The 24,260-nt window shown below is 42.4% G+C and overlaps 1 protein-coding gene across 1 annotated transcript in view; it reads left to right on the top strand.

Annotated features, from left to right (window-relative positions):
• Positions 1-22,115: 22,115 nt before the first annotated feature.
• The window catches only part of LOC139584100 (transient receptor potential cation channel subfamily M member 1-like), a 92,933-nt gene continuing 90,788 nt past the window's right edge, over positions 22,116-24,260 (top strand). Inside the window, exons 1-2 of the mRNA XM_071415609.1 lie at positions 22,116-22,247; positions 23,623-23,699. Coding sequence (XP_071271710.1) covers positions 22,116-22,247; positions 23,623-23,699 — 209 coding nt within the window. The remainder of the gene's footprint in view (positions 22,248-23,622; positions 23,700-24,260) is intronic.

The raw sequence follows: 24,260 nt of genomic DNA, 5'->3' as shown, positions 1-24,260 counted from the left end.
ACTGCCTGATGGAGGTGGTGTCAGAATGGTGCCAGAAGATGTTGTAGAATATGTAAATAGTATCGGAAGATATTGTAGAATGGGTAAATAGATTCAGAAGGTAAATGGTGTCAGGAGATATTGTAGAATGTGTAAATAGATTCAGAAGGTAAATGGTGTCAGGAGATATTGTAGAATGGGTAAATATCGTCAGATGATATTGTAGAATCGGTAAATCGTGTCAGAAGATTTTTTAAAATGGAAAAATAGTGTCAGTAGATTCTTAAAATTTTACTCGGCAAGTCAGTTAAGAAGAAATTCATATTTACATTGACAGCCTAGGAACAGTGGGTTAACTGCCTTGTTCAGGGGCAGAAAGACAGATTTTTAACTTGTCAGCTCAGGGATTTGATTTAGCAACCTTTCAGTTACTATCCCAACACTCTAAACACTAGGCTACCTGCCGCCCAGAGTGTCAGAAGGTAAATAGTTCCAGAATACATTGTATAATGGGTAAATAGTTTCAGAAGGTATTGTAGAGAGGGAAATGGTGTCAGAAGGTATTGTAGAAGGGGGAAATGGTGTCAGAAGGTATTGTAGAATGGGTAAATAGTTTCAGAAGGTATTGTAGAATGGGTAAATAGTTTCAGAAGGTATTGTAGAAGGGGAAATGGTGTCAGAAGGTATTGTGTCAAGAGATACACAACATCCTGAAATATATTTAGATATCTTTGTTAGAATGAATACTATATTTCCCTTGACCTAGTGATGCTTAATTTCAGCAGGCAGGACACTTAGGGCTGTCCCAGCTCTTCCTGACACTGCTAACCCTAGTCTCTTAGCTCCCTAGCTTCTATGCCCTCTCTCTTATAAGCCTTTTTTGGGGCAGTGGTGTAAAGGGGGGGGGGGGGGGGGGTCTAGTGTGCAGCATTGTGCCAAAGTAGATTTACCTTCAATAACCATTTGCTAAATCTCCGTCCATTAGACTGAAGCTCCAACAGCTGTGGCATTAAGCCCGATTAAGCGCCATGCTGCAGAGGAGAGGAGAGAGGTCCAAAGCTGCATCCCAGCCACATGTCATCTAGTGATTTCTATCCTGTGTCTCTTGTCAGTTGCTACTGGAGCGGCAGAGAGGCCTGAGGAAAGGAGGGATAGGATGCTCTGTTCTGGACTGTCTCCCCAACACTTTAATTCTCTCTGCTCTGATTCACGGTGACTCTGCTCTGCAATAGTTCTGCTGAATATTCACTGTTGCTACTGCGGACTTTTAAACAGCAGACAGAGGACGTCTCTATTGACACGGCATGCTGTGCTGAGACACTACAAGATACTGAGCTACGGTGCTGTGAATTAGAACCAGAGACTATGTTTTTGTAAGGTGCCACCAGACAAGGCCCATCTGTGAGGTGCTACCAGAAAGGGCCCATCTGTGTGGTGCTACCAGAAAGGGCCTATCTGTGAGGTGCTACCAGACAAGGCCTATCTGTGAGGTGCTACCAGACAAGGCCCATCTGTGAGGTGCTACCAGACAAGGCCCATCTGTGAGGTGCTACCAGAAACATGGAGAACTGACACGACAATGGAGAAGGGAGCCGGAGGGAAGTGGGCCAGCGGCTCCTTTAAACGAGTTTCCATCAAACGCTCTGCATCCAGTGCCTCCAATAAGGTAAGAGGAGACTACCTATCTGACTGTCTAACTATCTGACTGTCTAACTATCTGACTGTCTAACTATCTGACTGTCTAACTATCTGACTGTCTAACTATCTGACTGTCTAACTGTCTGACTGTCGAACTGACTGACTGTCTGACTGTCGAACTGACTGACTGTCTAACTGTCTGACTGTCGAACTGACTGACTGTCTGACTGTCGAACTGACTATCTGACTATCGAACTGACTGACTAACTGTCTGACTGACTGTCTGACTGTCTAACTGACTGACTGTCGAACTGACTGTCTGACTGTCAAACTGACTAACTAACTGTCTGACTGACTGTCTGACTGTCTAACTGACTGACTGTCGAACTGACTGTCTGACTGTCAAACTGACTAACTAACTGACTGACTGGCGAACTGACTGACTATCTGTCTGACTGACTGTCTGAATTACTAACTGACGGTGTGACTGACTAACTTACTAACTAACTAACTCTCTGACTGTCTAACTGACTAACTGACTGTCTAACTGACTGACTGTCTAACTGACTAACTCTCTGACTGACTAACTGACTGTGTGACTGACTAACTGACTAACTCTCTAACTGACTAACTGACTGTGTGGCTGACTAACTGACTGTCTAACTGACTAACTGACTGACTGTGTGACTGACTCAGTACTGAGTCGATGTGCTGGGGTACGAGGTAATAACATGTCTATATACAGGGAGTACCAGTACTGAGTCGATGTGCAGGGGTACGAGGTAATTTAGGTAGATGTGTACATATAGGTAAGGATAACGTGACTAGGCAACAGTATGGATTCTTTGTATTGTATTTATTATGGATGCCAAATAGCTGCTGCTGTTCTGGACTTGGGGACTGTGATGGGATGTCTGGTGGCATGTCTTGTGGGGTATGCATGGGTGTCTGAGCTGTGTGCCAGTAGTTCAAACAGACCTCTGGTGACATGTCTTGTGGGGTATGCACGGGTGTCTGAGCTGTGTGCCAGTAGTTCAAACAGACCTCTGGTGACATGTCTTGTGGGGTATGCACGGGTGTCTGAGCTGTGTGCCAGTAGTTCAAACAGACCTCTGGTGACATGTCTTGTGGGGTATGCACGGGTGTCTGAGCTGTGTGCCAGTAGTTCAAACAGACAGCTCGGTGCATTCAACATGACAACACCTCTCACAAATACAAGTAGTGATGAAGTCAATCTCTCCTCCACTTTGAGCCAGGAGAGGTTGACATGCAAATTATTAAATTAGCTCTCTGTGTACATCCAAGGGTCAGCCGTGCTGCCCTGTTCTGAGCCAAATGCTATTTTCCTAAGTTCCTCTTTGTGGCACCTGACCACACTACTGAACATTTTTTCCAAAGGTTTATAAAGGGTTGGTAACAGGTTGATTGGTCAGCTGTTTGAGCCAGTAATGAGGCATTTACTATCCTTCGGTAGGGGAATAACTTTTGCTTCCCTCCAGGCCTGAGGGCACTCACTTTCTGGTTGGCTTAAATTGAAGATATGTAAAATAGGAGTGGCAATATCATCTGCTATCATCCTCAGTCATTTTCCATCCAGATTGTCAGACCCCGGAGGCTTGTTATTGTTGATAGACAACAATTCTTTTTTCACCTCTTCCACACTTCTTTACGGAATTCAAAATTACAATGCTTGTCTTTCATAATTTGGTCAGATATACTTGAATGTGATTAATGCAGCAGTAGACTGGTAACTGATGCAGCAGTAGAATCAGATTTATAAAACAGGTAACTGATGCAGCAGTAGAATCAGATTTTAACAGGTAACTGATGCAGCAGTAGAGTCAGATTTTAACAGGTAACTGCTCTCCATCATTCATTTAATCAGATGGCTCATTCATAACAAAACCCACTGATATTGCCAACTACTTTAATGATGTATTAATTGGCAAGATTAGCAAATTCAGGCATGGCATGCAGGCAACAAATGCTGATCACACTCTCTGTGTGCGTGGACAATGTCAGTTTGTCAGTGACATGCACACCGAGTAACTTAAAACGTTCCACCTGCTCCACTGCTGTTCTGTTGATGTGGATAGAGGGGTGCCACCTTTGCTCTTTCCTGAAGTCAACGATAATCTCCTTTGTTTTGTTTTTCTATCTCAAGGCCATCAGATTGTTGAACAGCCATCACTAGCATAGAGAGGCGGCTGCCTACCTACAGACTTGATATCATTGTCCATTAATGAATGGAACACTAGTCACTTTAATAATGCCACTTTAAGAATGTTTACATATCTCGCATTACTCTTCTCATATGTAAATACTGTATACTGTATCCTACACTATCTATTCTATACTATCTATTGCATCTTAGCCGCTCTGTCACTGATCATCCATATATTTTATACTTATATATTCTCATCCCATTCCTTTACTAGATTGTGTGTATTAGGTTATGTTGTGGAATTGTTAGATATTACCTTGTTAGATATTACCTGTTAGATACTGCTGCACTGTCGGATCTAGAAGCACAAGCATTTCACTACACTCACAATAACATCTGCTAATCATGTGCATGTGACCAATAACATTTTATTTCATTTGAGTTATGGAGGGCTAAAAGTCTGCTGAACTGTTCAAAGCCACGATTTAGGCAGGGCAGAGGGACAGATATTATGGGGTGTTTGTTGTTGTCAAGTAGAGACCCAATCAGTACTTTAAAATAAATGTTCAGCTGTTCTGAGTTGCCTGTCAATGTAATTTGACCCCCACATTAACCATGACAGTATTATCCCCCGGTGACTGATGCACAGCCTCGGGAAGTAACCTGGTGATATCCTGAACTTTGACCCCCACATGAACCATGACAGTATCAGCCCCCGGTGACTGATGCACAGCCTCGGGAAGTAACCTGGTGATATCCTGAACTTTGAACCAGGAAAACCCCAAGTCTTTGGTCCAGGTACAGATATATGCCTCACCAACTCCCTATCACAGTCGCCGGAATGATCCGGCCTCTGCCTTGTCTTGAAGCCGATTGCGAGGCCAGTGCCACAGAACTCACCTGAGAAGAGGGCTGCTGAGACACCGGCTGCAGCCAAGGGGGCAGAGCTCTGATCCAGAGAGTGGTGGTTCAGGCTGTGTGCAGGCCACAACAGCCAAGGGGACAGAGCTCTGATCCAGAGAGTGGTGGTTCAGGCTGTGTGCAGGCCACAACAGCCAAGGGGACAGAGCTCTGATCCAGAGAGTGGTGGTTCAGGCTGTGTGCAGGCCACAACAGCCAAGGGGACAGAGCTCTGATCCAGAGAGTGGTGGTTCAGGCTGTGTGCAGGCCACAACAGCCAAGGGGACAGAGCTCTGATCCAGAGAGTGGTGGTTCAGGCTGTGACCAGGCAGTTGACTGACTAGGACAGGGATAGGTAGCTGGAGGGACATCCACAGCCATGGAGGGAACACCCAAGCCCATGGCAGAAGGCAGCTGGTACAGGTGCTCAAATCGTTTTCAAAGTCATACGTCCGGACGAGGCCATGAATGATTCTTCTCCTTCTTTCTGGTTCCGATACACATCCATTTACATGCATTTTGGGGTGGCAGGTAGCCTAGTGGTTAGATCGTTGGGGCAGTATTTGAAAGGTTGCTGGATCGAATCCCTGAGTTGATAAGGGTAAAAATCTGTCATTCTGCCCTTGTACAAGGAAGTTAACACAATGTTCCCCTTGTAGACTGTCATTGTAAATAAGAATTTGTTCTTAACTGACTTGTCTAGTTAAAAAAATTAAGCTCACCTTGAGTTGAACAATGAGCAGCCATTTTCTGGTTCAAGCTAGTAGAGGGGTGCAGTGGTGGAAATGGATCATAGTCCAGGAAGGCCCCATTATGACCCTCTTGGATGTTTTAATAGGAAGCATTTAAAGATGCTGATAGTCTCAATGATTTTTTTTCCCAAAACAAGATGTCCACATAGGCCTATCTCAGGATATCTAAGGAATCAGGATATGTGGAGGGAATACAAAAATAATTTGCACACGAAGAAAAATTATGAATTTCATATTTGTCAAATTTATTGAGCATGTGGTGAAAACTTAGAAACTCATCAGATATCATACTAATTTACAGCAGATTATAAAGCCTATCAGGATTCGGATGTGGACCTCAGCCAGGAGATGTCACAACTTCCGCCGAAATCGGCTCCTCTCCTTGTTCGGCGGCGTTCGGCGTTCGGCGGTCGACGTCACCAGCTTCCTAGCCATCGCTGCTCCATTTTTCATTTTCCATTTGTTTTGTCTTGTTCCCTGCACACCTGGTTTTCATTCCCCAATCACACTACATGTATTTATTCCTCTGTTCCCCCTCATGTCTTTGTGTGGGATTGTTTCGTGTTACGTGTCATTTTTGACGCTCTACTTCTGGTGTGCGTTCATTACGTGTTTTATATTCACGAGGTGTGTTTATTTGCTTGTACTTTATTATTGTGACTGTTTGCGCGTTTTTGCACTTTGGCCTATTGGCTGGAGGTTTCGACGCAGTGGCGTCCGTCTCTGCTCTCCTGCACCTGACTGCGCTCCCAGTACATACCTGTCAGGAGAAGCATATCTGGAAGAAATACAGCTTCCTATCTTGAAGGTGCTGAGAAAACAGTACTCTAGTACCAACTGGTTCTCCTGACTGGTATACACAGATTAAAAGTAGAGTGCAATCCCCAGGAAATGTACTCTATTTACAGATACAGTACATGCATCACTACTTTCTCTTCATATAGTACGTCATGACTATACTACAGTGCAGGGACTGTTACAGCAATACTTCCTCTACATATAGTAGGCTACAGCACATCATGAATATACATACAGGTATCTCCTGGCACCAAAACTAGATGTCATGACCTAATGTAATAAAAACTCTACACAACGTCTGAAACACAATCCAGGATAAACGGTCACAATGTCAACAGTCATTTTCATTTGACCAGCTGGTCTGTATGATTTTCTCCTCTGTCTCTCTTCATTTGACCAGCTGGTCTGTATTCTTTTCTCCTCTGTCTCTCTTCATTTGACCAGCTGGTCTGTATTATTTTTTCCTCTGTCTCTCTTCATTTGACCAGCTGGTCTGTATTCTTTTCTCCTCTGTCTCTCTTCATTTGACCAGCTGGTCTGTATTATTTTCTCCTCTGTCTCTCTTCATTTGACCAGCTGGTCTGTATTCTTTTCTCCTCTGTCTCTCTTCATTTGACCAGCTGGTCTGTATTCTTTTCTCCTCTGTCTCTCTTCATTTGACCAGCTGGTCTGTATTCTTTTCTCCTCTGTCTCTCTTCATTTGACCAGCTGGTCTGTATTATTTTCTCCTCTGTCGCTCTTCATTTGACCAGCTGGTCTGTATTCTTTTCTCCTCTGTCTCTCTTCATTTGACCAGCTGGTCTGTATTATTTTCTCCTCTGTCTCTCTTCATTTGACCAGCTGGTCTGTATTCTTTTCTCCTCTGTCTCTCTTCATTTGACCAGCTGGTCTGTATTATTTTCTCCTCTGTCTCTCTTCATTTGACCAGCTTGTCTGTATTCTTTTCTCCTCTGTCGCTCTTCATTTGACCAGCTGGTCTGTATTCTTTTCTCCTCTGTCTCTCTTCATTTGACCAGCTGGTCTGTATTATTTTCTCCTCTGTCTCTCTTCATTTGACCAGCTGGTCTGTATTATTTTCTCCTCTGTCGCTCTTCATTTGACCAGCTGGTCTGTATTATTTTTTCCTCTGTCTCTCTTCATTTGACCAGCTGGTCTGTATTATTTTTTCCTCTGTCTCTCTTCATTTGACCAGCTGGTCTGTATTCTTTTCTCCTCTGTCTCTCTTCATTTGACCAGCTGGTCTGTATTATTTTCTCCTCTGTCTCTCTTCATTTGACCAGCTGGTCTGTATTATTTTCTCCTCTGTCGCTCTTCATTTGACCAGCTGGTCTGTATTATTTTTTCCTCTGTCTCTCTTCATTTGACCAGCTGGTCTGTATTCTTTTCTCCTCTGTCTCTCTTCATTTGACCAGCTGGTCTGTATTATTTTTTCCTCTGTCTCTCTTCATTTGACCAGCTGGTCTGTATTATTTTTTCCTCTGTCTCTCTTCATTTGACCAGCTGGTCTGTATTATTTTCTCCTCTGTCTCTCTTCATTTGACCAGCTGGTCTGTATTATTTTCTCCTCTGTCTCTCTTCATTTGACCAGCTGGTCTGTATTATTTTCTCCTCTGTCTCTCTTCATTTGACCAGCTGGTCTGTATTATTTTCTCCTCTGTCTCTCTTCATTTGACCAGCTGGTCTGTATTCTTTTCTCCTCTGTCTCTCTTCATTTGACCAGCTGGTCTGTATTATTTTTTCCTCTGTCTCTCTTCATTTGACCAGCTGGTCTGTATTATTTTTTCCTCTGTCTCTCTTCATTTGACCAGCTGGTCTGTATTATTTTTTCCTCTGTCTCTCTTCATTTGACCAGCTGGTCTGTATTATTTTCTCCTCTGTCTCTCTTCATTTGACCAGCTGGTCTGTATTCTTTTCTCCTCTGTCTCTCTTCATTTGACCAGCTGGTCTGTATTCTTTTCTCCTCTGTCGCTCTTCATTTGACCAGCTGGTCTGTATTCTTTTCTCCTCTGTCTCTCTTCATTTGACCAGCTGGTCTGTATTATTTTCTCCTCTGTCTCTCTTCATTTGACCAGCTGGTCTGTATTCTTTTCTCCTCTGTCTCTCTTCATTTGACCAGCTGGTCTGTATTCTTTTCTCCTCTGTCTCTCTTCATTTGACCAGCTGGTCTGTATTATTTTCTCCTCTGTCTCTCTTCATTTGACCAGCTGGTCTGTATTCTTTTCTCCTCTGTCTCTCTTCATTTGACCAGCTGGTCTGTATTATTTTCTCCTCTGTCTCTCTTCATTTGACCAGCTGGTCTGTATTCTTTTCTCCTCTGTCGCTCTTCATTTGACCAGCTGGTCTGTATTCTTTTCTCCTCTGTCTCTCTTCATTTGACCAGCTGGTCTGTATTATTTTCTCCTCTGTCTCTCTTCATTTGACCAGCTGGTCTGTATTCTTTTCTCCTCTGTCTCTCTTCATTTGACCAGCTGGTCTGTATTATTTTCTCCTCTGTCTCTCTTCATTTGACCAGCTGGTCTGTATTCTTTTCTCCTCTGTCTCTCTTCATTTGACCAGCTGGTCTGTATTATTTTCTCCTCTGTCTCTCTTCATTTGACCAGCTGGTCTGTATTATTTTCTCCTCTGTCTCTCTTCATTTGACCAGCTGGTCTGTATTATTTTTTCCTCTGTCTCTCTTTATTTGACCAGCTGGTCTGTATTCTTTTCTCCTCTGTCGCTCTTCATTTGACCAGCTGGTCTGTATTATTTTCTCCTCTGTCTCTCTTCATTTGACCAGCTGGTCTGTATTCTTTTCTCCTCTGTCTCTCTTCATTTGACCAGCTGGTCTGTATTATTTTTTCCTCTGTCTCTCTTCATTTGACCAGCTGGTCTGTATTATTTTTTCCTCTGTCTCTCTTCATTTGACCAGCTGGTCTGTATTATTTTTTCCTCTGTCTCTCTTCATTTGACCAGCTGGTCTGTATTATTTTCTCCTCTGTCTCTCTTCATTTGACCAGCTGGTCTGTATTCTTTTCTCCTCTGTCTCTCTTCATTTGACCAGCTGGTCTGTATTCTTTTCTCCTCTGTCGCTCTTCATTTGACCAGCTGGTCTGTATTCTTTTCTCCTCTGTCTCTCTTCATTTGACCAGCTGGTCTGTATTATTTTCTCCTCTGTCTCTCTTCATTTGACCAGCTGGTCTGTATTCTTTTCTCCTCTGTCTCTCTTCATTTGACCAGCTGGTCTGTATTCTTTTCTCCTCTGTCTCTCTTCATTTGACCAGCTGGTCTGTATTATTTTCTCCTCTGTCTCTCTTCATTTGACCAGCTGGTCTGTATTCTTTTCTCCTCTGTCTCTCTTCATTTGACCAGCTGGTCTGTATTATTTTCTCCTCTGTCTCTCTTCATTTGACCAGCTGGTCTGTATTCTTTTCTCCTCTGTCGCTCTTCATTTGACCAGCTGGTCTGTATTCTTTTCTCCTCTGTCTCTCTTCATTTGACCAGCTGGTCTGTATTATTTTCTCCTCTGTCTCTCTTCATTTGACCAGCTGGTCTGTATTCTTTTCTCCTCTGTCTCTCTTCATTTGACCAGCTGGTCTGTATTATTTTCTCCTCTGTCTCTCTTCATTTGACCAGCTGGTCTGTATTCTTTTCTCCTCTGTCTCTCTTCATTTGACCAGCTGGTCTGTATTATTTTCTCCTCTGTCTCTCTTCATTTGACCAGCTGGTCTGTATTATTTTCTCCTCTGTCTCTCTTCATTTGACCAGCTGGTCTGTATTATTTTTTCCTCTGTCTCTCTTTATTTGACCAGCTGGTCTGTATTCTTTTCTCCTCTGTCGCTCTTCATTTGACCAGCTGGTCTGTATTATTTTCTCCTCTGTCTCTCTTCATTTGACCAGCTGGTCTGTATTCTTTTCTCCTCTGTCTCTCTTCATTTGACCAGCTGGGCTGTAAAACAAGTTTAGTGTTTGCATAGTTACTGTATTTTAAGGATAACCCTTCTATTTTATCTTACCTTTATTTAACTAGGCAAGTCAGTTATAAACAATTTTATTTTTATGACAGCCTAGGAACAGTGGGTTAACTGCCTTGTTCGGGGGCAGAACGACAGATTTGTTTACCTTGTCAGCTCGGGGATTCTATCTTGCAACCTTTCGGTTACTAGTCCAACGCTCTAACCACTAGGCTACCTGCCGCTATCTACCCTAACATAAATGTTGATATTTGTAACAGAAAGGTAATAATATATGTATGCCATTTACTAGATGCGTTTTATCAAACGTGCCGTATAGTCATACATGCTCATATGGTTGGCCCCAGCAGGAATCAAACCCAACATCCTGGCTCTACCAACTGAGCCACAAGATACCTACTTAGTGATGATACAGTGTTTAGTTACAGGATATCTTTACACACTCCCAGACCTTCAGTTATCTACTTAGTGAGGTGATGATACAGTGATTAGTTACAGGACATCTCTACACACTCCCAGACCTTCAGTTATCTACTTAGTGAGGTGATGATACAGTGTTTAGTTACAGGACATCTCTACACACTCCCAGACCTTCAGTTATCTACTTAGTGAGGTGATGATACAGTGATTAGTTACAGGACATCTCTACACACTCCCAGACCTTCAGTTATCTACTTAGTGAGGTGATGATACAGTGATTAGTTACAAGATGTCTTTACACTAGCGATGCAACGGTACACAGTATGTTGTCGAACTGTTTGGTATGCCCCCTACGGTTCAAGACGCACACGTCGAATCAAATCAAGTTTCAAATCAAGTTTATTTGTCACGTGCGCCAAATACAACAGGTGTAGACCTTACAGTGAAATGCTTACTTACAGGCTCTAACCAATAATGCAAAAAAGGTGTTAGGTGAACAATAGGTAGGTAAAGAAATAAAACAACAGTAAAAAGACAGGCTATATACAGTAGCGAGGCTATAAAAGTAGTGAGGCTACATACAGACACTGGTTAGTCAGGCTGATTGAGGTAGTATGTACATGTAGGTATGGTTAAAGTGACTATGCATATATGATGAACAGAGAGTAGCAGTATTGTAAACAGAGGGGTTGGCGGGTGGTGGGACACAATGCAGATAGCCCGGTTACCAATGTGCGGGAGCACTGGTTGGTCGGCCCGATTGAGGTAGTATGTACATGTAGGTATGGTTAAAGTGACTATGCATATATGATAAACAGAGAGTAGCAGCAGCGTAAAAAGAGGGGTTGGGGGGCGGAATTACGACAAGCCTGTTATTTTCCTATAATTTCTAAATCTTGCTTATTGCACTGCAGACTACACGCACGTTGTACATTCAGATCCACAGAACCAGACGCGTAGCTTGTGAACAGGCAAGGCAGGCAACTGCTTGGGGCCCCAGGCCGTTAGGGAGCTCCTGAGTGCTGACAAACTTTACTGCACAGCAATGTCTCAAAACGTGGCAACCGCAACCCCCTCCCCTAAAAAAAAACTATGGACAACTTGCAATGACGTCTCAGTAGGAAACCTCCATAAAGGGGCCCCATGAAGAGAGGGGAAACTAAAAACAAATATTCTCTCAGCTCCAACGTGACAATGGCGAGGGCTAGCGAGACAGCGAGAAGCAAATTTGAAGAGGCACCGCCGTCTTTCAAATCTGCCGTGTGGGAACATTTTGGATTCAGCGTTTCATACGATGACGAGGGTAAAAAGACCGTAAACAAACAAAGTACAGTCTGCCAGCATTGTTTTGCCACTGTCAGCTACTCGAGTGGAAACACTTCTAACATGTGTAATTTACGTCACCCGGCAGTATCCCTTGCAGGTGGAGCTGGAGCCACTCGTTACCGAAAACACAGCAATCTCTCGCTGCTGCCTTCCAACAACAATTTTGCGACAAATTCATAAAAACATAAATAAATAACGAAAGCACTGGGAATATTCATAGCCAAAGACTTGCAGCACTATTCGGTGGTTACTGACTAGGGATTTCGTCACCTGATGATTTTTTTTTTTAACCACGTTACAATGTCCCCTCCAGCACACATTTCAGCAGCAAAGTAATTCCCAAACTCTATGAAACATCACAGTGTCACGTTCTGACCATAGTTCTTTGTGTTTTGCTTGTTTTAGTGTTGGTCAGGACGTGAGCTGGGTGGGCATTCTATGTTGTGTGTCTAGTTTGTCTGTTTCTATGTTTGGCCTAATATGGTTCTCAATCAGAGGCAGATGTTTTGTGTTGTCTCTGATTGGGAATCATATATAGGTGGCTTGTTTTGTGTTGGGATTTTGTGGGTGGTTGTTTCCTGTCTCTGTGTTTTCTCTGCACCAGATAGGGCTGTTTCGGTTTGCCACTTTTGTTATTTGTAAGTGTTCACAGTTTCGTCTTGTTTATTAAAAAAAAATTGAACACGAGCTACGCTGCGTCTTGGTCCGATCCCTGCTACACCTCCTCTTCACGTGAAGAGGAGGAAGGCTGCCGTTACACACAGAGAGAAATTGAAAAGGAATTGACACAGACAACCTATCTAGCTCTCTCCACTGATAGTTGGATCTCCAGAGTAACTCAAAGCTACCTCACTGTGACGGTTCACTGTGTAAAGGAATAGGTTGCTGACTTGATGTTGCACTTTGTTATTTTTTACATGTAATATTGCCCATACCAGTATGTACCCTGTTTATTTAAAATAGAGAAGGCAAAGCACCTGCAGGTTGTCAAAGCTAAGAAACACTTTTAATGTTTATGTTTTTCTCCCCTTGATTTCCTACAGTAGAGACAGAAACCAGGCCTAGTCTGTCATGCTGCCATTTTTCTGAATGGAACGTTTTATTTGTCTTTAGGCAAAATAAAGAGTTCATTGTTTTAAAGGGTGATGTGTTTTTATTATTTTCTTAAACATAAAGATAGCAAAACTGTACCGTTACCGTGGCACACAAACCGTGATATATAGTGAACTGCTGTCAAGCGCATTTCAGAGTGACTTAATCACAGGAGTGCAGCAGCCATTAGACATAATCAACGTGTGTAATCTGATGCAGACACTGGACCATTAGCAGGGTTTTTACTGCTGTGCTGGATAGAGAGAAAATGGGAAGAGAGTGTGAGAGAGTGTGAGAGAGAGTGTGAGAGAGAGTGAGAGAGAGTGTGAGAGACTCCACTCGCAGAACTGCTTTCCCCAGACATACTGTCCGGTAACTCTCAAATCCAATTTTATTTATCACATGCATCGTAAACAGCAAGTCAGGACTAACAGTGAAATGCTTATTCACTTCCCAACAATGCAGAGAGAAAGAACATTGAGAAAAAATTGAAAAATAATCGTAATTACACGCAATAATACATGTAATAATAGATACACAATGAGTAATGATAACTTGGCTATATACACTGGTACCAGGTAATAACTTGGCTATATACACGGGTACCAGGTAATAACTTGGCTATATACACGGGTACCAGGTAATAACTTGGCTATATACACGGGTACCAGGTAATAACTTGGCTATATACATTGGGTACCAGGTAATAACTTGGCTATATACATGGGTACCAGGTAATAACTTGGCTATATACATGGGGTACCAGGTAATAACTTGGCTATATACACAGGTACCAGGTAATAACATGGCTATATACATGGGGTACCAGGTAATAACTTGGCTATATACACGGGTACCAGGTAATAACTTGGCTGTATACACGGGTACCAGGTAATAACTTGGCTATATACATTGGGTACCAGGTAATAACATGGCTATATACATGGGGTACCAGGTAATAACTTGGCTATATACATGGGTACCAGGTAATAACTTGGCTATATACACAGGTACCAGGTAATAACATGGCTATATACACGGGTACCAGGTAATAACTTGGCTATATACACGGGTACCAGGTAATAACTTGGCTATATACATTGGGTACCAGGTAATAACATGGCTATATACATTGGGTACCAGGTAATAACATGGCTATATACATGGGGTAACAGGTAATAACTTGGCTATATACACAGGGTACCAGATAATAACTTGGCTATATACACAGGTACCTGGTAATAACTTGGTTATATACATGGGTACCAGGTAATAACTTGTCTATATACACTGGGTACCAGGTAATAACTTGGCTATATACATTGGGTACCAGGTAATAACCTAGGCTATATACATGGGGTAACAGGTAATAACTTGGCTATATACACAGGGTACCAGATAATAACTTGGCTATATACACAGGTACCAGGTAATAACTTGGTTATATACATGGGTACCAGGTAATAACTTGGCTATATACACGGGTACCAGGTAATAACTTGGCTATATACACGGGTACCAGGTAATAACTTGGCTATATACACGGGTACCAGGTAATAACTTGGCTATATACATTGGGTACCAGGTAATAACTTGGCTATATACATGGGTACCAGGTAATAACTTGGCTATATACATGGGGTACCAGGTAATAACTTGGCTATATACACAGGTACCAGGTAATAACATGGCTATATACATGGGGTACCAGGTAATAACTTGGCTATATACACGGGTACCAGGTAATAACTTGGCTGTATACACGGGTACCAGGTAATAACTTGGCTATATACATTGGGTACCAGGTAATAACATGGCTATATACATGGGGTACCAGGTAATAACTTGGCTATATACATGGGTACCAGGTAATAACTTGGCTATATACACAGGTACCAGGTAATAACATGGCTATATACACGGGTACCAGGTAATAACTTGGCTATATACACGGGTACCAGGTAATAACTTGGCTATATACATTGGGTACCAGGTAATAACATGGCTATATACATTGGGTACCAGGTAATAACATGGCTATATACATGGGGTAACAGGTAATAACTTGGCTATATACACAGGGTACCAGATAATAACTTGGCTATATACACAGGTACCTGGTAATAACTTGGTTATATACATGGGTACCAGGTAATAACTTGTCTATATACACTGGGTACCAGGTAATAACTTGGCTATATACATTGGGTACCAGGTAATAACCTAGGCTATATACATGGGGTAACAGGTAATAACTTGGCTATATACACAGGGTACCAGATAATAACTTGGCTATATACACAGGTACCAGGTAATAACTTGGTTATATACATGGGTACCAGGTAATAACTTGGCTATATACACAGGGTACCAGATAATAACTTGGCTATATACATGGGTACCAGGTAATAACTTGTCTATATACACTGGGTACCAGTACTGAGGCGAAGTGCAGGGGTACGAGGTAATTGAGGTAGATATGTACGTATAACTAGGAATAAAGTAACAGATAATAAACAGCAGCAGCAGTGTGATAGGGCAGGCAACTATTTGGTTAACTATTTCAGATTTATTCATATTTAACTATTTAGAGTCTGGTGAAGCACCTGAGCATCATTTAAAAACATCTCCATCAAAATCTGTAAGTTTAAGAGAAATATCAGATTTTTTGGAAACTCCAAGTGGGCTGTCATTACATTTTTGTATTTATTTTTTATTTAACCATTATTTATCTAGGCAAGTCAGTTAAAACTTCTCTAGGATAGGGGGCAGAGTTTTCACTTTTGGAAAAATAGGTTGCCCAATTTGAACTTCCTTCTACTCATCCCCAGAATATAAGATATGCATATTATTAGTAGATTTGGATAGAAAACACTCTGAAGTTTCTAAAACTGTTTGAATCATATCTGTAAGTATAACAGAACTTATGTAGCAGGCAAAACCCCGAGGACTAACTATTATTCTTTTTTATTTTTTTTAAGTGACAGTCTGTTCAATGAGGTTTCATTGGGAAGCCAGATTTCTAATCACTGTGATCTCAGTTCCTACTGCTTCCACTGGATGTCACCAGTCTTAGGAAATAGGTTGAGGTTATTCATTTGTGGAATGAAGAAGAAGGCCATCAGGAAGTAGAGTAACGTCATGTGTACTGTTTGAGAGTTGCGCAAGACTAGAAAAGTAGCGTTAGTTTGTTGCTCTCCTGTATTGAAAACAGATAGACCCGTCTTCAATTTGATCGATTATTAACGTTTACAAATACCTTAAGTTGTATTACAAAAGTACTTTGAAATGTTTTGGCAAAGTTTAGAGGTAATTTTTTTGATATTTTGTAGTGACTTTGCGCAAATTGGAAGCTGTTTTTTTTCTGGATCAACCGCACCAAATAAATGGACAATTTGGATATATATGGACGGAATTAATCGAACAAAAGGACCATTTGTGATGTTTATGGGACATATTGGAGTGCCAACAAAAGAATCTCGTGAAAGGTAATGCATGTTTTATATTTTATATCTGCGTTTTGAGTAGCACCGGCAGGGTTGAAATATGCTACTCTCTCTTTGTTGACATTGTGCTATCATCAGATAATAGCATCTTATGCTTTCGCCGAAAAGCCTTTTTGAAATCTGACATGTTGACTGGATTCACAACGAGTGTAGCTTTAATTTGGTATCTTACATGTGTGATTTAATGAACGTTTGATTTTATATAATTTTTTTGAATTTGGCGCTCTACATTTTCCCTGGCTTTTGGCCAAGTGGACGCTACCATCCCGCTATCCCAGAGAGGTTTAAGGCCAAATTCTTATTTACAACCCCGGCCAAACCCGGACGATGCTGGGCCAATTGTGCGCTGCCCCCATGGGACTCCCAATTACGGCCGAATGTGATGCAGCCTGGATGTGCCTTTTACTGAGGAGTGTTTCTGTATGGCCACTCTACCATAAAGGCCAGATTGGTGGGTGATGCAGAGATGGTTGTCCTTCTGCAAGGTTCTCTTGTCTCCAAAGAGCAACTCTAAAGCTCTGACCAAGGCCCTTCTCCCCCGATTGCTCAGTTTGGCTGGGCGGTGAGCTCTAGGAAGGGTCTTGGTGGTTCCAAGCTTCTTCCATTTAAGAATGATGGAGGCCACTGTGTTCTTGTGGAACTTCAATGCTGCAGAATGTTTTGGTACCCTTCCCCAGACCTGTGCCTTGACACAATCCTGTCTCGGAGCTCTAATGATAATTCCTTTGACTTCATGGCTTGGTTTTTGCTCTGAAAAGCACTGTCGACTGTGGGACCTTATTTAGACAGGTGTGTGCCTTTCCAAATCATGTCAAATCAATTGAATTTACCACAGGAAACAGGAGGCACCTGATCTCAATTTCGGGACTCATAGCAAAGGGGCTGAATACTTATGTAAATAAGATATTTCTGTTAATTAAAAAAAAATATTTTGCTAAAATTCTAGAAACCTGTTTTCGGCTTGTCATTATGGGGTATTGTGTGAAGATTTATGAGGACATTTTTTTTTTAAACTCAATTTTAGAATAAGGCTGTAACATAACAAAATGGAGAAAAAGTCAATTGGTCTAAATACTGTATTATCAAATAAGTAAAAAAAAATTATATAATATATACCTAAAGGGGTGCTACAATTCTAAATAAAATAGCCAAATGATCCATGGTATGACCATCTTAAAACATTCCATATCTTAGCTTAGGAAGCGGTGATGCAGCCAGTCAAGATGTTCTCAATGGTGCAGCTATAAAACCTTTTGAGGATCTGTGTTGGTGTGTTTGGAACACGATACAACCTTAGTGATGTGGAAACCGAGGAACTTGAAGCTCTCGACTCTCTCTACTACAGCCTCGTCTATGTGATTCAGGGTGTGCTCAGCCCTCCGTTTCCTGAAATCAGCTCCTTTGTCTTGCTGATGTTGAGGGAGAGGTTGTTGTCCTGGAACCACACTGCCAGTTCTCTGACCTCCTCTCTATAGGCTGTCTCATCACCGTAGGTGATAAGGTCTACTACCACTGTTGAGTCGTCGGCAAACTTAATGATGGTGTTGGAGTCGTGGGTGAACAGGGAGTACAAGAGGGGACTAAGCACACACCCCTGAGTGGCCCCCTTGTTGACGGTCAGCTTGGCAGATGTGTTGTTGCCTACCCTCACCCCCTAGGGGCGGCCCTTCAAGAAGTCCAGGATCCAGTTATGAGCTTGGAGGACACTATGGAGCTGAACACTGAGCTGTAGTCAATGAACAGCACTTTCACATAGCTGTTTCTTTTGTCCAGGTGGTTTATTCTTTTTTTATTTAACCTTTATTTAACTAGGCAAGTCAGTTAAGAACACATTCTTACAATGACAGCCTACCGGGGAACAGTGGGTTAACAGCCTTGTTCAGGGGCAGAACGACAGATTTGTACCTTGTCAGCTAGAGGATTTTATCCAACAACCTTTCGGTTACTGGTCCAACGCTCTAGCCACTAGGCTACCTGCCCTTTACAACAGTTTGTGGTAAAGGGCAGTGTTGGGTGCAGTGGAGATTCAGACACCTGTGGATCTCTTGGGGCGATATGCAAATTGGAGAGGGTCCAGGGTGGCTGGGTGATGGTGTTGATGTGAACCTGCACTACAGGACTCATACAGGCTTGATGGAACGTTACTCTGCACAGCAGGACTCATACAGGCTTGATGGGACGTTACTCTGCACTACAGGACTCATACAGGCTTGATGGGACGTTACTGTGCACTACATGACTCACACAGACTTGATGGAACATTACTCTGCACAGCAGGACTCATACAGGCTTGATGGCACGGTACTCTGCACTACAGGACTCATACAGGCTTTATGGAACGTTACTCTGCACTACAGGACTCATACATGCTTGATGGGACGTTACTCTGCACTACAGGACTCATACAGGCTTGATGGAACGTTACACTGCACTACAGGACTCATACAGGCTTGATGGAACGTTATTCTGCACTACAGGACTCATACAGACTTTATGGAACGTTACTCTGCACTACAGGACTCATACAGGCTTGATGGGACGTTACTCTGCACTACAGGACTCATACAGGCTTGATGGGACGTTACTCTGCACTACAGGACTCATACAGGCTCGATGGAACGTTACTCTGCACTACAGGACTCATACATGCTTGATGGGAAGTTACTCTGCACTACAGGACTCATACAGGCTTGATGGAACGTTACTCTGCACTACAGGACTCATACAGGCTTGATGGAACGTTACTCTGCACTACAGGACTCATACAGGCTTGATGGAACGTTACACTGCACTACAGGACTCATACAGGCTTGATGGAACGTTACACTGCACTACAGGACTCATACAGGCTTGATGGAACGTTATTCTGCACTACAGGACTCATACAGACTTTATGGAACGTTACTCTGCACTACAGGACTCATACAGGCTTGATGGAACGTTACTCTGCACTGTAGGACTCATACAGGCTTGATGGGACGTTACTCTGCACTACAGAACTCATACAGGCTTGTTTGGACGTTACTCTGCACTGCAGGACTCATACAGGCTTGATGGGACGTTACTGTGCACTACAGAACTCATACAGGCTTGATGGGACGTTACTGTGCACTACAGAACTCATACAGGCTTGATGGGACGTTACTGTGCACTACAGAACTCATACAGGCTTGATGGAACGTTACTCTGCACTACAGGACTCATACAGGCTTGATGGGACGTTACTCTGCACTACAGGACTCATACAGGCTTGATGGAACGTTACTCTGCACTACAGGACTCATACAGGCTTGATGGGACGTTACTCTGCACTGCAGGACTCATACAGGCTTGATGGGACGTTACTCTGCACTACAGGACTCATACAGGCTTGATGGAACGTTACTCTGCACTACAGGACTCATACAGGCTTGATGGAACGTTACTCTGCACTACAGGACTCATACAGGCTTGATGGGATGTTACTGTGCACTACATGACTCATACAGACTTGATGGAACAGATTATAATGATATTACTATTATTCATATTGTAACGGCGTTCCTCCTCCTCTTCATCCGAAGAGGAGGAGCAGGGATTGAACCAAACTGCAGCGTTGTATTTAGACATAACGAATTTATTTAAGTGTAGACGAAAAACACGAACTTCACTTGAATACTTACAAAAACAACTAAACGAATGTAGACAAACCTGAACATACAAACTTACATATAACACGAAGAACGCACGAACAGGAAAAATGACTACATAAAACGATGAACGAACGAAACAGTCCCGTATGGTGCAAACAAACACAGACACGGAAGACAACCACCCACGACAAACAATGTGACACCACCTACCTTAATATGGTTCTCAATCAGAGGAGATGACAACCACCTGCCTCTAATTGAGAACCATATCAGGTACCCATTAAACCAACATAGAAACACAAAACATAGACTGCCCACCCAAACTCACGTCCTGACCAACTAACACATACAAAACTAACAGAAAACAGGTCAGGAACGTGACACATATCATCTGTATTTAAGCCGATGTAGTTGAGATGGTTTTAACTAGAAGACTAAAATGTATTTAGCATTATTGTAAATATGAAATCTAAGTACCAGAGGCTAGGTTTTGTTTTGAGCAGTTCAACATTTTTGAAATCAGCACTGAAGCTCAAAGAAATACTTATTACTATACAAATGTATTAATGTAATGGCCCAAGACACCACCAAACAGTCTATTTTAAGACTTTCTAACTAAAATAATTATGTGGAAGGTAATTGTATGGTTTTGCTTGAAGATGGAAACTCTGTGATGTCTCATGTTGTTTTAGCAAAGGCTGTGATTCTTGGACCGTAAATAATCTGGCTGGAAAGAGCACTACAATCGTGGAAGCATTAGTACTATACTTTGCCCAATTTTTTTAATGAATTTTGTTAATGGCAAGTAATACAATTCTGGATTATTTATTTTTGTTATGTTGGATTAAAAATAATCCAACAATTGGATTTTTAGCAATAGGGGCGACTTAGTACTGTGGATTGTTCTGAAACTACTATAGCTGAAAATGTGTTTTGGGGCAAACATGGACAGTGCTGTATCATGTATCCAGCCCTCTATTTACCCTTCAAACCAGCCTCATCTTCTGACCCTTCTATCTACCCTTCAAACCAACCTCATCTTCTGACCCTTCTATCTGCCCTTCAAACCAGCCTCATCTTCTGACCCTTCTATCTACCCTTCAAACCAGCCTCATCTTCTGACCCTTCTATCTGCCCTTCAAACCAGCCTCATCTTCTGACCCTTCTATCTACCCTTCAAACCAGCCTCATCTTCTGACCCTTCTATCTACCCTTCAAACCAGCCTCATCTTCTGACCCTTCTATTTACCCTTCAAACCAGCCTCATCTTCTGACCCTTCTATCTACCCTTCAAACCAGCCTCATCTTCTGACCCTTCTATTTACCCTTCAAACCAGCCTCATCTTCTGACCCTTCTATATACCCTTCAAACCAGCCTCATCTTCTGACCCTTCTATCTACCCTTCAAACCAGCCTCATCTTCTGACCCTTCTATCTACCCTTCAAACCAGCCTCATCTTCTGACCCTTCTATTTACCCTTCAAACCAGCCTCATCTTCTGACCCTTCTATTTACCCCTCAAACCAGCCTCATCTTCTGACCCTTCTATTTACCCCTCAAACCAGCCTCATCTTCTGACCCTTCTATTTACCCTTCAAACCAGCCTCATCTTCTGACCCTTCTATTTACCCCTCAAACCAGCCTCATCTTCTGACCCTTCTATTTACCCCTCAAACCAGCCTCATCTTCTGACCCTTCTATTTACCCCTCAAACCAGCCTCATCCATTCTATAATACATAGCACTGCTGCTAGAATCAGGGTCAGTTTCTAGGGCAGACAGAAAGTCAGATATAATACAAGACATACAGCTCCAAATTACACAGTGGGTGCGAGACCTGGAGAAGCCTACAAGCCACAGTGTCTCTCACCCAGTGTGTAATTTGGTGGAGGATTGGTGATGATCCAGGGGTGCTTCAGCAAGGCTGGAATCGGCCAGATTTATCTTTGTGAAGGACGCATGAATCAAGCCATGTACAAGGTTGTACTGGAAGAAAATGTACTTCCTTCTGCTCTGACAATGTTCCCCAACTCTGAGGATTGGTTTTCCCAGCAAGACAATGCTCCATGCCACACAGCCAGGTCAATCAAGGTGTGGATGGAGGACCACCAGATCAAGACCCTGTCATGACCAGCCCAATCTCCAGACCTGAACCCCATTGAAAACCTCTGGAATGTGATCAAGAGGAAGATGGTCACAAGCCATCAAACAAAGCCAAGCTGCTTGAATTTCTGCGCCTGGAGTGGCATAAAGTCACCCAGCATCAGTGTGAAAGACTGGTGGAGGGGATGCCAAGACGCATGAAAGCTGGAAATAGTAAAACCAGAGAAACTGATCATTTTATCCAAACACATACCTAGAAATAGTAAAACCAGAGAAACTGATCATTTTATCCAAACACATACCTAGAAATAGTAAAACAGGAGAAACTGATCATTTTGCAGCGGTCTCTTAATTTGTTCCAGAACTGTTTATATTCAGTTCATAATCTAGGTTGAAAATATATTTTCCTCAACAGAATGAGACATGGTTCTACAGCTAGAACCTGTAAAGAACTAGCGATGTGTTTGGTGGGTTTTCACCACCTACTTCCCCTTTTCCCTCAGCCGTCCGTAGCATTTAGTCTGGATTATCATGATCAGCCTTTATCAGCCTCAGAGCTAAGAGGATTTAGAAGGTTCTGGATAGTGAAACTTCGCTAAAAGCTGGTATCTTGTGTTAATGGGTATTAGGTATTAGTAAAGGGTTATGAATTGTCAGATCTCAGCTGCTTCAGTCTGCCTGGCCTAGTAGCCATCACACTACTGTACACTAAACCAGTCTGCCTGGCCTAGTAGCCATCACACTACTGTACACTAAACCAGTCTGCCTGGCCTAGTAGCCATCACACTACTGTACACTAAACCAGTCTGCCTGGCCTAGTAGCCAACACACTACTGTACACTAAACCAGTCTGCCTGGCCTAGTAGCCATCGCCTAGTAGCCATGTACACTAAAGCAGTCTGCCTGGCCTAGTAGCCATCACACTACTGTACACTAAACCAGTCTGCCTGGCCTAGTAGCCATCACACTACTGTACACTAAACCAGTCTGCCTGGCCTAGTAGCCAACACACTACTGTACACTAAACCAGTCTGCCTGGCCTAGTAGCCATCGCCTAGTAGCCATGTACACTAAAGCAGTCTGCCTGGCCTAGTAGCCATCACACTACTGTACACTAAACATGTGAATCAGTTAAACTTACCTACCCAAATCGAACTGCCTGTAGCTCAGGACCTGAAGCAAGGCTATGCATATTCTTGACACCATTTGAAAGGAAACACTTTGACGTTTGTGGAAATGTGAAATTCATGTAGGAGAATATAACACATTCGATCTGGTTCTAGTTCTGTTGAGACTTCTAGTTCTGTTGAGACTTCCTTCTGTACCTTATGATGATCACTGACATGTTTCTACCTTCTTTCAGGCCCAGAAAGCGTGGATCGAGAGGGTCTTTCAGAAGAGAGAATGTATTCACATATTCCCCAGCAAGGACCCTACAAGGTAGGATGAACTGACATACACCACAAATTATGGTAGGGAGGTCAAAGGTGTAGTTGAGTGAGTACACACCATCATATGTATATACTGTCTATACACACCATTATATACTGTCTATACACACCATTATATACTGTCAATACACACTGTTATATACTGTCTATACACACCGTTATATACTGTCTATACACGCCGTTATATACTGTCTATACACACCATTATATACTGTCTATACACACCATTATATACTGTCTATACACACCATTATATACTGTCTATACACACCATTATATACTGTCTATACACACCATTATATACTGTCTATACACACCATTATATACTGTCTATACACACCATTATATACTGTCTATACACACCGTTATATACTGTCTATACACACCGTTATATACTGTCTATACACACCGTTATATACTGTCTATACACACCGTTATATACTGTCTATACACACCGTTATACACTGTCTATACACACCGTTATACATTGTCTATACACACCGTTATACATTGTCTATACACACCATTATATATTGTCTATACACACCAT

The sequence above is a fragment of the Salvelinus alpinus genome, chromosome 9 (assembly GCF_045679555.1).
Source record: "Salvelinus alpinus chromosome 9, SLU_Salpinus.1, whole genome shotgun sequence".
NCBI lineage: Eukaryota > Metazoa > Chordata > Actinopteri > Salmoniformes > Salmonidae > Salvelinus > Salvelinus alpinus.
This window is presented reverse-complemented; position numbering and strand designations above follow the sequence as displayed.